The sequence below is a fragment of the Euphorbia lathyris genome, chromosome 6 (assembly GCF_963576675.1).
Source record: "Euphorbia lathyris chromosome 6, ddEupLath1.1, whole genome shotgun sequence".
In the NCBI taxonomy this organism is placed as follows: domain Eukaryota; kingdom Viridiplantae; phylum Streptophyta; class Magnoliopsida; order Malpighiales; family Euphorbiaceae; genus Euphorbia; species Euphorbia lathyris.
The window spans coordinates 77,815,548-77,829,722 of record NC_088915.1 but is presented as its reverse complement, the minus strand read 5'-3'; the positions used below and the strand labels follow the sequence as shown (position 1 = coordinate 77,829,722).

The following is a 14,175-nucleotide window of genomic DNA, read 5'->3' as shown; positions in this document are numbered from 1 at the left end:
TAACACAAATATAAACTCTAACCTATATAATTTTTATATTTATTTTGTAAGTATAAATTTAAATTTCACTATTCAAATCTATTTTTTTAAAGGTGAATTTATGCAAATTGAGCTTATATTTTATTTTTAAATCTGAATCTCGTCTAGTCATTATATGCCTAAATTAATAAAATGTTAGATTTAATTTGGACATAAAACTTTAGATGGCTAGATCCAACTACACCTATAAACAAGTGTAACTAAGAAAAATCACACTTAAACTTAAAATTAATTGAATGTAAATACCTATTTGGGAAATTTACCTTGATAGATTTCTAAAAACTTTGATAAAAAAAAAAGTATTTTTTCTTTCAATCCACGACTTGTAGCAAAATATTTATATGAGGTATTAGTTTATTTTTTTCTGTTATTTTTTAAAGTTATTAAATATTCCCTGCTTTAAAAAAACCCATACAATTTTGATAAAGTATACACCTTATTGAAATAATTTTTAAAAAATTATTTAAAATTATAATAATAATTTAAATTGATTATCAAAAAATAATAATTTGAATTGATGTCAAACCAAGAAAATAATTATTTTTAATATATTGTAATGCTATGATTTATAAATTAGAGTTTAAAATATATATTTTTAGAGTTTAAAATTTATAAATTGGAATCTACAATCAATGAATGAAGGTATAAAAAATATTTTTTTATAATGTAAGAAATAATAATATATTTAAAATTAATTTTTATAATATGATTTAATTATAATTTTAGTAACTAATTATAATGTTGATCTAAAAAAACTCTTAACTTATATTGTGAAACAAATCAATTATGTTTAATTCTTTAAACAGACTTTGTAGTAGTCCCAGTGGCCCAATTTGACTTGGGACAGCAAAGAAGCTTTGAGGCCATTATGGGCTCCAATGTAGTGATATTCACAAATAATGGGCCTATACAACTATAAATATAAATTTGAGGAAATTACATAGAAAAACAGGTTCATGAAAAATTTATAGCTATGTCAGATCTTATTTTGAATTTTATTTCGTTAGAAAAGTTTTCAAATAACTAATTATTTTTAAAAAGGTTAAAAGATGATGATTACTTTTTGTTTTATGACATCTTTAAAATAAAAATGAGACTATTTAATATAATACAAATAAAAATTATAAATTCAATTAAAGCTAAAATATTATTATCATTTGTGATGTTTATGTAAAAAACCTTATAAATTTAGTGTCCCAGAAAAAATAGCACATTTTTTTTATAGAAGTGATTAAAAAATTATAATCTAGAAATATATCGGATGAGCTTTAATCTGAATCTTCAATTTTACAAATTGTGATAGACCAATAATAGCTAATGTTTATTAAAAAAATAATAATAATAGCTCATGTTTGAAACTGTTTTTTGCACAACGGCAGGAAATGTACTCTTTCCACGACTTATGATCCTTCAATGACTCAAATCTATATGATATAGACAAAAACTCTTCTGTCTTTTCGTGGATGATATAACACTCATATAGAAAGACAGATCACGAGAGTCGTTTAAGTAGACAAACCATGACTATCTATAGAGGGAGAAATACCTCTCATATAGGGACATAGAACAAATAAAAGAAAAACTATCAAACGTATCATAGTAGTAGAACAATTAAAAAATATTGAATAGAAAACCTAAAGCAAAACAAAAAAGAGGCTTATCTTCTGGTTAAAAACGGAAAGAAAATTCCAAAACCTGAATGAAAAAGTTGAAAGTTTTCATAGCGGGTAGAGTTTTGCTCTCCCATCGTTGTTCTATAAATTATATTGTTATATAATAGAAAAATTAAGTATTACATTAACCAATTTATATAAGTTTATATAGTTAATGAATAAATAATAAATATTAATTATTATTTCGAAAAATAAATAAATATTAATTATTAGATCTTTTTAATAACAATCTATACTAGTATTATAGGATTCAACGATAGTATTTCAAAAAAAATAAATAACTAATATTTAATTTCACTTATATACGAATTAATTTTCCATTCTTCTCTTGTTTCATTTAATAATATAATTCATAATTTAAAATTTAAAATTAATACACAGTAATTCATAGATAAATACAAGGGTTAAGGTGCAAAAATACCCCTAACGTTTTGGACCATGAGCAATTTTATCCTTAACGTCTAAAATGGTGCAATTATACCCCTAACGTTGGAAGCCAGGAGCAATTTTACCCCTAACGTTAATAAATTGGGTGATTTCAGACACTATTATAAAACACAGATATTTTTGTTCATTATTCTGCACCAATTGCATAATAATTTGTTCTAAAAAAAAAGAATTCATGTTTTTTATAATTTAATAATAGAATTTGAGATTAATATTTATAAATTCGGTGGTTTTTTTGATTTTTTTGTCTAATCCGTACAAAAAGACAATATATTTTTTATTTTTTATTTTTTTTCACATCCCAACGAATGTTTGTGATTTGTTACTGATAAAATGACACACGTATGAAGTGTAGATAACAAGATTCATGACCGAGAAGACAGTTTGATGAATTATTTCTCAAATTGACCCAATTTATGAACGTTAGGGGTAAAATTGCTCTTGACTTCCAACGTTAGGGGTAAAATTGCTCCTGATCCAAAACGTTAGGGGCATTTTTGCACCTTAACCTTAAATACAAACTTAATAGAAGTCTTAAAAATGTTTCAACTCGCTTAATATCTAAAGGCTTTAGACAATTTTTCACCATCTACTCTATTTTACATAGGCTTAATGCTTCTCCAGCCTCCTTAACTTGTCCAAATTTGTCATTTTACCTCTCCAACTCATCGAATGTTCTATTTACCCCATTAACTCCATAAAAATGATATTTCTCACCCCATTAACTTGTCCAAATTTGTCATTTTACCTCTTTTCAACTCATCGAATATCCTATTTACCCTCTTAACCTCATAAAAGTGGCATTTCTCACCACTTATGATCCTATTTACTCTCTTAGCTCCATAAAAATGGTATTTCTTATCCCTTTATAGTAGTCAAAAAAGTTGAAAAGAGAAAGAATGAATAAAAAATACAAATAACAAGCACATTAATATAAACAAGTTAAATACATTGTATGTAGGGATAATATACCAAAATAGGCCTATGATTTTTGGGAAAGTATCAATTTAGGTTCCACTTACAAAATAGCATAAATATAGGATTAACGTTTAATTTTTTTTATCAATTTAGGTTTCGATAACGGATTGTAAGGGGTGAAAAATACCACTTTTATGGAGTTAAGGGGGTAAATAGAACATTCTATGAGTTGTGGAGAGAAATGGGCAAGTTGAGGGAGTGAGAAATACCATTTTTATGGAGTTAAAGGGGTAAATAAGACATTCGATGAGTTGAGGGGGTAAAATGACCAATTTGAACAAATTAAGGGGGCTAGGGAAATATTAGGCCATTTTACATACTCTAACTCTATTTCTTTCTACTATATCTTCAATTATACCGTTACTACCCTAAATTTTCTCCAATCATCTAATCCATTTACAAGTAAAAAAAAAATATTATTTTTTAACAAATATTATTTTATTATTATTATTATATTAATTTTTTCATATGTTTATTATTAATCAAACATATATTCAATATTAATTTTTACCAAATTTTATAACTTGATATTTTTATTTTATTTTCAATGATTTAAATAATAATTTATCTTTTATTATAATATCTATTTTTTATATTATTATGAATAGATACATGTTTTTGCATACAATTTTTTTTTTGACAAGGTTTTTTCATACAATTTAATTTAATATTTATATGTGAAACACAAAAATAATAATATGTGATTTAATGTATCCATTCGCAACTTTGTTTTATTATGTAAGATTAAGGAGTTAAACATGTTATATTGCGTAAGTTTATAAAGCTAATAAAATATCTTCAAATTTACAAAGCTTGTTGAATCATTAGTCAACTATTGACAATCTCTAATGTATTTACTATATGAGTATTGACTAAATTAAGTCACTTTATGTTTAGGCTAATCTCATATTTAATTCCTTGAACTTTTATGATTTTATGGATTGAGCCTAATAATTTGTTTTTCAAGATTAAGCCATTAAACTTTAATTTTCATACACATTACACCATTCATTAACAATTTCATTAGCTAATTGTTAGAGAATGACTCAATATGTGTGAAAATTAAATATCAGAGACTTAATCAATAAAAGTTATAAAATCAAGGATTAACGGTTAATAGTCTAGCTATGAATCATGGGTTCGAAATAACATGGACAATATTTTTGTCTTCACATTAAATGTAAGCACAATTAAGCAAAAAAATATATTTAAAAATAAAAATAAAACAAATGTTATAAAAATCTTTCCTTAAGAGTTAAGATAAATGAAAATATGCACAAACATAATGCTCATGATAATTTTTTTTGGAAAGATAGTGATAGTTTTAATTATAATTTATTGATTTTTATCACACGCAAAAAAATAAATTACATCAGATTTAGCACATAATTATCAAATAAAAACCTTCAACAACCATAAATTACTTAAAAAAAATATATTATATAGTATATATTGCAGCATCATCATTATGACATCCGACCTGAATTTTTATCAAAGCCGGTCCTTTGTAAATCTTCCCGACCTTGCATAACCATACCCGCATAACCCGGAACCATACCCGGACCAGGACCTACATTTCTAACATCATAATAAATCTGTTGATTCATATTCATCCCCTCATGAACTCCTCTTCCATTCTGATCATATGAGTCTACTTGATTAACGGGTCTTATAGCCACTCCACCATAAGCTTGACCCATACCGGAAATTTGTTGGTGGTATCCGACTTGCATTTGACCCATTTGAACCGGGTATTGTTGCATATATGGAGCCCGGATTTGAACTTGTTGAACCGGAACATTGTTGGATGGTGGAACTGAACCCGCAACATAGTAAACAGGCATTTGTTGTACATGACCCGGATAATGGGAATTGGGTATGTAATGCATGACTGGATTACCCGGATTTGGATACCCGGTTGGTTGCGGGGCGGGTTGTTCAATTGGTTCAGAAGTAACAACTTCAACTGTATGTGGATGATACTGTTTCTGATGGGTAATCGGATCCGGGTTTTCCAATGTGGTTTTCACAGGTGGAAGATCAGGAATGGATGGCGCAGTTGCGACGGCGGACGAAGTCGAGTTATACGGCGATGAAACCACCGGCGCCGGAGAACCAGGATCGGAAGCCGATATATTATCGTGCAAATTGTGGTTGTGGCGAGGCTTCATTTTATATGGCTCTCGATGATGTAATTGTACCTCATCGGAATTATCCAACCCGAATAGATAATCGGGAACTTCCGATATAATCGATGACGCCTCCGATCTTTCTCGCTCCAGCCTTGAACCGGCGTTAAGAGCATCGAAGAACCAGTTTTCCCGATTTGTAGAGCCATCGAGAAGCGAACTGATACTGCTAGCTCTCGAATTCGAATCCTCTCCTTTAGCAAACACAAACAGCCGGAGCCTGGCGGCGCGTGGATTCAAATTCAGCAAAATCCGATCGTATTCTTCAATCATATTCTCAATATCCTCATCCGTTGTTACAGAAATTAAAGCATCTAGATCTTCATTCGGTAACTGATACTTCACAGTCAAATTCGAAATTCCTGAATTCAAAATTTAAAACGAGATTAACGAATTTCAAATTGCAATCCAATCCAATCTAATTCAGAGCTTGGATAACTTACCTGAGAGCTTGGATAACTTGGAGATGAAAGCAGAGTAAGTGGTGGAACGGTGGACGGCGACGATTCGAGTATCGCCGCCAACATAACGGAGTTGATTGTCGTGCGGACGAGGAAGAATCTTACCGTTAAAGCTGCACATGAATCGGACACGGGTGTCTTGGGAGGCATAGTGTTCGGAGCGGGGAGAGGATGCGCCGGAATCCAGCTCCGGTGGATGAAGCGCTGCCATGGGTGTGTATCGGGTTGTGTGTTAGATAGAGATATATAGAATCACTTTTACGCGTTGATTTTCTCCGCTTTGAGAAGAATGTTTTGTTATTATATATATATATGGTAGTGAGTTTGAAGAAAATAATTTCAGACCATTTTTACCGTAAAAGATTCCTTGATTGGATAATTAATAGTAAGGTAATATAAAGCGGGGTAAATAAAAAAACGGACTTAATTGATACATCGTTTGTATAGTTAGGACATGTTTGGTTCAGTTGTTAGCTAATTGTTGTTGCGGTTGTTGTTAGTTGTTTGTAGTTGCAGTTAGCTGTTTAATTATTAATGTTTGGTAAAATTATATTGAACGGTTGCTGTTCGAATTTAAAATGTCTAATATGAACATGTTTTAAATTAATCAACAAAAAAATTATAAAAGGGATAAGGTGAAAAAATCCTCGCAACGTTTACAACTATGATTAATTTTACTCTTAACGTCTAAAATGGTGCAAATTTACCCATAACGTTGGCAACTAAGAGCAATTTTACCCATAACATTAGCAAATTGAGTCAATTTCAGACATTATTATAAAACACATGTATTTTATTTCTTATTCTATACCAATTGCACATATCGGTTAATTCTAAAAAGAGATTTCATACCTTTTTGTGATTTAATAATAATATTTATAAATTCGGCGAAATATTTAAATTTTTTTGTCCAACTCGTACAAAAGCCAATATATTTTTAAAATTTTTTTACGTCTAATCATATGTTTGTGATCTGTTATTCATGATAATAAAATGATGCACATGTGAAGTGTAGATGACAATATTTGTGATCAAGAAAATATAATTATTTCTCAAATTGACCCAATTTGTCAATATTAGGGGTAAAATTGCTCTTGGCATATAATGTTAGGAGTATAATTGTACCATTTTAAAAGTTAAGGGTAAAATTGCTCCTAGCTATACGTTAGGGGTATTTTTGCACTTTATCCTATTATAAAATAAAAATGTGTTACACAAATTAATAAAAATAATCTATATAACAAATAAAAAATTTATTGAATCAAAACTTTATCATTCCGGTAATTATGTTGTAGAAATATAAATAATGTTAAAGAAAAAAAATATTTTGTGGAAATAAGAAGGATAATTTTGTCAATAACAAATAACTACAAACAACTATTTATGAAAAGCTCTAAATATGAGCTTTTCGTGAAAAACTCCAAAACGCTGCAGTTTCTAGAGAAAATGCTAAACGCTGCGGTTATATAAACCTAACCTCCGGTTTGGAGTGAAACGCTAAACGCTCCTCCGAAAAGCTGAAACAAACATCCCCTTAGATTCATTATACAACCCCTTATTAAACTAGACATTTTCAAATTAGACTTTTCTTAAATAATCGTAGTATATATAAAAATGCACATCAAATTCAAGTTTATATACTCAATGAACAAATTGAACCAGCAAAATGCAAGTTAATTGTATTATGGGTCTGTTTGTTTTACCTATTGTTTACTGTTACTGTTTCCGGTTACAAATTGCTGTTTGAAAAAACTGTTTTTTGGAAAAGCAGGGATTCCATGCTTTTATAAAAAAATCTACTTTTCAGCTACAAAATGCAAACCAAAATGTGTCTAACCAAACACCTAAAACTCTAATTTTCAAAGTGAAAAGGAAAACATCAAATCAAAAAGTAGCAACCAAACACCCCCTATATGTTGAGAAACTTTGGCAACATGATCTACCACTTCAAGCACCTCTATTATGCTCTTTCCAATCCTATGAAAAACCCCTCGTACATGCATCTATAACGACACTAATCCTTCATCCATCTTTTCCTCTCCATCGGAAATTGAAATCCCTATGCGAATTCAATCAAACGCTGCCCCAATTTTTCCATCCTCTCCATTTCATCTAATAACCCAATATAACATTTCTTCTCTTTCTTCTTCCATTCTTCCCCAATTTTTTCCTACAATCCAATCATGCTTTGTACCCATGTAAATTGCTTTGGAATCTAAAAATGATTAGATAATCCATTCCTTTTTGACATGACAGAGCCTCTACTCAATATGTTTTCCAAGTTTATGATTAGCAGTTCACGATTTTGCTTCGCAGTGGGGTCAACTGCTAATTAGTAGTTGATCCCACTATGAATCTATCGAGTTGGAGTGAAAAATTGGCTAAGTCATAGTATATATAGTAAGTGTATTTTGGAAAAGTCTAATTTGAAAGTGTTTAATTTGGTAATAGGTGATGTAATAGGTCTCAATATGTAAACGGGTGTATTAATTGAGTCAGATTTATAATTTACACTATAAAGTGAAGTAAGTAATTTGTTGTGTTTGGATAGAAAGTAGATAAGTAATGGTTTAATAATGTAATTGTATATAAAATTACTCTTACATCCTTTTATTTTTATAAATAAAATAAAAGAAAATGAGTAATTTTGAAAGAAAAATATCTCTCCATTCTTGTAACAGTTATTTATTTATTTGTTAGTACGTTGATGTGTTTTTACTGAAAAATTATTAGAAGCATCCGACTTTCAATGTTAAATAGAGGATTTTTCATACATATTTTGTCATGTGTCATATGGATCCACACTTATTATACGAGGTCCCACTGCTGGGCCTTGACTAATAATGGTTCTTATTCTTGCAAATCGGCCTATGAAGCTTTTACCCCTAATAGGGCTGATCCTCCTTTGGAAATTTGGAAGTCCATTTGGGCCCTCAAAGTCCCCTACCGCATTAGGAGTTTCCTATGGCTGGGAGTCAAAGACAGGCTCCTCACGAATGCAGATAGACACAGAAGGCACTTGGCTGTATCTGGTGCCTGTAGCAGATGCAGCGGCCATGTGGAAACCTTGTGCCATGCTTTGAGGGATTGCCCGAATAGTAGAAAGGTTTGGGAAGGGGTCCTTCCTCACCACATCCTTCCTTCCTTTATGGGGTTCTCTGATATTGACTGGTTCTCTGAAGGCGTTAATGGGAATTTGTTGGCCAGTATGGAGCACGGGGCTATTCTCTTCGCTATTATTTGTCACCAAATGTGGAAATGGAGGAATGAAGAGTTATTTGCTGAGAAGACTGTCTTTATTCCTGACCTCCGGTTTTACTTCTCGAAAAAACTCTCTGTTATTACAAAGAGTTTTGAAGGAGAGCCCCTGGTTCACCCCTCTCCGGTTAAAGAGGTCCAGTTAGTTGGTTGGAGGAAGTCCAGGGAAGGGGTTGTCAAGTTGAATACGGATGGCTCCTGCCTTAGTAATGGCAGAATTGCTGCTGGTGGAGTTCTTCGGGATGCTGGTGGCGCCTGGCTGGCTGGGTTTACCCATAACTTAGGTACGGGCTCCTCCTTTACTGCAGAGCTCTGGGGGATCTTGTCTGGCATTAAACTCGCCATTCGCATGGGTGTTAAAAGACTTTCGGTGGAGTCTGATAATTTGGAGGCTATCAACAGGATTTCGGATAGACATGCTGTTTGTCTTAAGAGTCAGAATCTCATTAAAGCCATCTTGAGGCTTCGTCCTGCCTTCGATTCTCTTACCTTCTCCCATATTTATAGGGAGCAAAACCGCGTGGCGGATCGCTTGGCAGCTGCTGGGCATGGGGGGATGTTAGGTGTTTCTACCCTTTCCGTTCCTCCTTCTTTTCTGTTACCTTCTCTTCTTGAGGATAGGATTGGGGTCAGTCTTCCTAGACTGATCCCGGGTTAGGTTTTTGTTTGTTTGTTTTTTTTTCTTCCCTTCTTACCAAAAAAAAAATACGAGGTCCCACTATTTTTTTATTAAGTGTGGTCAAAATATATATGTCTAAATGTGAATTGAAAGCTTTCCAAGAGACAGGAAAGACCAAATGCTTAATATAAAAACCCGTTTTCACTATAGAAAATGAAATCGTTAGCCTATCGATTACGGACGAGGAGAATGTGGAATTCTATCTGTGTGGCAATGGTGAAGTGTGCAATGAGGAAATAAGGGCTTTTTATTGTTGGAGAAGTTTTTAACGAGTACTCATTAAGATATTTAATATGGTGTCTTTTGATTATTTGCTCCAAAGGTTTAAAGAGTGGTTAACTTTAATTGGCTTATGTATTTTATGATCATGATCTAATAGGATGACTTTAAATACATATGTGCTTAATTGGTTAAATACATCCAATGCATATGGGCCATTTAGAATCAATTTAATTAACCTCCTAGTTAAATAAATTTATAATATATATAAAACTTATAGACCGATACACTATTTCTCTTACGTTTCCAAAACTAGAGAACTGAACACTTTATCCTTTGAGTCTCGGGCATGACATTAGTTTATACATTTTCTTAGATGATATAGCCAGTATAAGTTAAGGTTTTTACAATACTCGGTCAATATAAAACCATTTATATCTTTCGTTATAGTTTGGATTGTTTAAGGTGCAAAACATTCATCCATTAGTACCATACTATGAAGAATGTCTTTATCATATTCAAAATCATTCCAAATAATGTTTGAATTCTTCAACGTTCATATCTAATATGAAAAATAAATAGAGTGTCCTAATCCTTGATAGGATCACACAAAACAAATGTACCTTTCGAAACAAACATATATAATCCAAAATATCAACAGAAATGTAAAATACCATAAATCCTCTTAGAGGGAGTATATCTAATGCCTCGTCCCAGCTTACTAGGCTCTTCATGCTCTCCTGCTAATTTCCTTCTATTTTCTTGTCCATACACATTGCAACAATGTGATCACATCGTCTAGTATCCATTACCCTAGATACAGAAACAGATGGATTTTATCTCTATACCTAAGTTATTTGAAGTGGAAGCTATGCTTCTGTTGAGGAATTTCCGTAAGTGTACGGTTTCTTTGTAGTAATAAAAAGATATCAATCCCACGAGGGACAAAGTTATTACTCACTATCAGTTTTATCTGTTTCTTTTGTTTCATGATTTTCACATTTTTCCACTTTTGTATTTTCATTTTTTCACGTTTTTTACGCTTTTCGTGTTTTCCACATTTTCTTGTTTTCATAGGTTTTTCTACATTTTTTTTTCTATTTTTGCGTTTTCACAGCTTTCCACGTCTATGTTTTTTGTGTGTTTTACCGTTTGCACATTTTTTTTGTATTTTTTCATGTATTGCGTTTTTTTTGTATTAACCTGTTTATATGTTTTTCGTGTTTTCACCCTTTTCCACTTTTATTTTGTTTTTTCTTTCGTTTTTGCGTTTTTAATGTTTTTTTTTTGCGTTTTTACTATTTTCCACCTCTTTTTTCTGTTTTTATAATTTTTCCATTTTTCATGTTTTTATTGGTTTTTTCTATTTTTCATGATTTTCATCGTCTTTCGTCTTTCGTGTTTCCCATTTTTCTGTTTTTTTATATATTTTTTAAAATAATGTGTTAAATATTTGAATAATTTATAGCAACAATTAAAATTTTAAAAGAAATAAGAAATTACATTTGAGGGCAATGTTGTGAATAAAAAAATTATTTATTCCATTTGATCTTATTCCACCAACCAAATATAGGAATAGTTATTCTTAAGGAATATTTATTCCATTCTTTACTATTCTATTCCTTTAAAATAGCTATTATAATTCATTATATTCCATTTCGCCAACCAACTTGAGTCTTAATAAGCAAAAAGTAGAGAAGATGATGATGGCAGAAAAACAGATGATTGATACAAATTGCAACTAATTAAACAAAACAATTCCAGACAATATCATATGCGCAAAAGTGAATGAATATAATGCAGAATGAATGGATTTACAGAAGATGACTTAAGCCAAAGAAAAAATTAATATATGTGAAAACAAAACTAATGTTATCAGAACCGGACCGAATATCAAACCGAATTGATAACTGGGTTACGGATCACTTGGTCGGATCAGATGACTCAGATTTATCAAACCGGATGATGTAATAAACAAATAAATAATATTTATATATATTAAATGTATATAATTAATTTAAAATTATTTTTATAAATTATATATATCCAAAACAAATTATAAACAATTTTTGGTTTGTTATTTTTTCTCAACTTGGGGCTTAAATATATAATGGATAAATGAAGTTTAGAATACCTTTAAATATGTCAACGTATTCCATGCCATGAGATCTTTTTAATGATATATTATAAACTTAAAACGGACAAGTGATGAATGAGAAATCGATGCTCAAAGTGAACAACTTGAAATGGTTTGGAAAAAAGATAAAAGAAAATTAAACATTCTCATCCCACTGTCCCACATAGGAAAGAAATGAGAATTTTAACTAGTTTATAAGTAAATGATATTTACAAGCCTTTAATCAATTATTAGAGGGAAAGACTCTCTTACTCGCAAGGGGTGCAGTCGATTAACCATCAGGTAAGAGACGTACCCGCACTACATGGGCGACAGAATAACCATATGAAGTTGTGATTGCCCAGAACTTAGTGAATATGTAACACCCTGCCCAATACCATGTAGATATTGTCCGCTCTGGCCTAACGACTTTAAAACGTTTCTGCATCCATTTTCGATGTGGGATTCAGTTCATTCCTGCCTCCATCGCCATCCCTTAGGGTCGTTCCTTGCTCAGGCCTTCTACCCCAGCGCCACTCTCTCCGGACCGGGTCGTTACAGGCCCACCAGCTTCCTCCTCGTTCGTCTCTGAACCACACTGTTGAGCGATTTCCGCAAGTGCACGGTATACGCTTGTAGTAATAAAAGATATCGATCCCACAGGGAACGTTTTTCGAACAAAACTAATTTATAATCGGTTAAAGTTACTTTTAGGTTTATAATATGGAAAAATCGTTTAATCGGTTTTGGTTTTGAATTTGTTAGAATGAGAATTAGATTAGATTATGAAAACGTTAGAAAATACTCTGATTTAAGAATGAATTTGCAAGATAGTAACATTTAGTACTTTTTAGAAAAGTAAACATATGTATTTATTTGCATTAAGCAAAGAAAACAACTTTAAACTTTGTACGAATTATAAAGATGAAATAAATGACGGAACCTCTAATTAATTGGCTTTGAATATGACAAAACCCTTCCGGGATAATTGCCCTTAATCAAATTAAAACTCTTTCGAGATAATAATTTGCCTAAGTGTTCAACAAAGTTTCCTTGTAAAGATTTTGGATTAAATACGTTTTAATGAAAACACCAGCAGTCACTTTAGTGGATTGGTTACCATAAGTGCTGCATAAAAATCTATCGAATAGAACAGACTTTATTAGATGAAATATAAATTGATACAAGTTTACAGAGAACATGGAGCATGGAAACATTCGACGACTTGCAAGTGAACGGGTTGTCAATCATTTCCTTGGGTTTCGTTAGAGTTTGTCAGGCTCAGGGGCGGATCCTCTACTCAATCTTCTCGTTGAATCTTCGTAATAGAGACTGGGTCGGTCTACTACCAAAATGAAAACTAAACAGGAACAATGTCTAAACGCTACTAAACTTGTTATTATTGAATAAACAATGTGTGTACAGCATATTGCCTTTTACAGAATCAAACTTCTAATCTCTGACTCATTTCTGAGTCAGAGTTTCTGCATAACTCTTGCACTAATCTCTTTTTTCTACATATCTTCAACTCTCCATCAACTCTTTATTTATAGATGTTGAAGAGTCTTGATTGAAGTGTCGCGTCCGTTGTGAAGGATCGTGTCCGTTGCGAAAGGACGTTTTTATCCACCCGAACGATCGCGTTTCGTCGAAAACGAAAGTGTGTAACTAGGCTTCTACAAACTCCTGCTCGTACCGAGAATATTAAATTCTCTACCGAGAATGGGGGAGCATCAATTGGTCTTCAAATGGAAGGAAGGGGAAACTGAGGAACGCGTGTCGCGACCGTGAATGTGGGGGCCGCGGTCGTGGCACGGAACGTTTTTCAGCTCTTCTGCTTTCGTTCGCGTCCTCGATTTGGCGTTATTTTTGTCGTCTTCGACTCATTTTGTAGGGTTTTTCTTCTGTTTTTGAGCTCTTTTTGTTCCTATTTGGATTTTACCAAATATTTATGTACCTTATAAGAAAGAAACATATTCGAGAGTAAAAGCTTTCTAAACAGTTATAAATAGCATAAATTCGTAGCAATATTGATGTAATTAACGATGATATTTTAGGTATATTTTGGGCTTAACAAATCTCCACACTTAATCTTTTGCTAGTCCCGAGCAAAATT

General features: G+C 31.8%; 1 protein-coding gene across 1 annotated transcript; it reads right to left on the bottom strand.

The window, feature by feature from the left end:
- Positions 1 to 4,453: 4,453 nt before the first annotated feature.
- On the bottom strand, positions 4,454 to 6,074 carry LOC136233198 (RAF-like serine/threonine-protein kinase PRAF). The gene is made up of 2 exons (XM_066022806.1): positions 5,770 to 6,074; positions 4,454 to 5,688 (listed from the first exon to the last, which is right to left on the bottom strand). The coding sequence occupies exons 1-2, from the start codon at positions 5,996 to 5,998 to the stop codon at positions 4,604 to 4,606; spliced, it is 1,314 nt and encodes a 437-aa protein (XP_065878878.1). The 5' UTR covers positions 5,999 to 6,074; the 3' UTR covers positions 4,454 to 4,603.
- Positions 6,075 to 14,175: the final 8,101 nt, after the last annotated feature.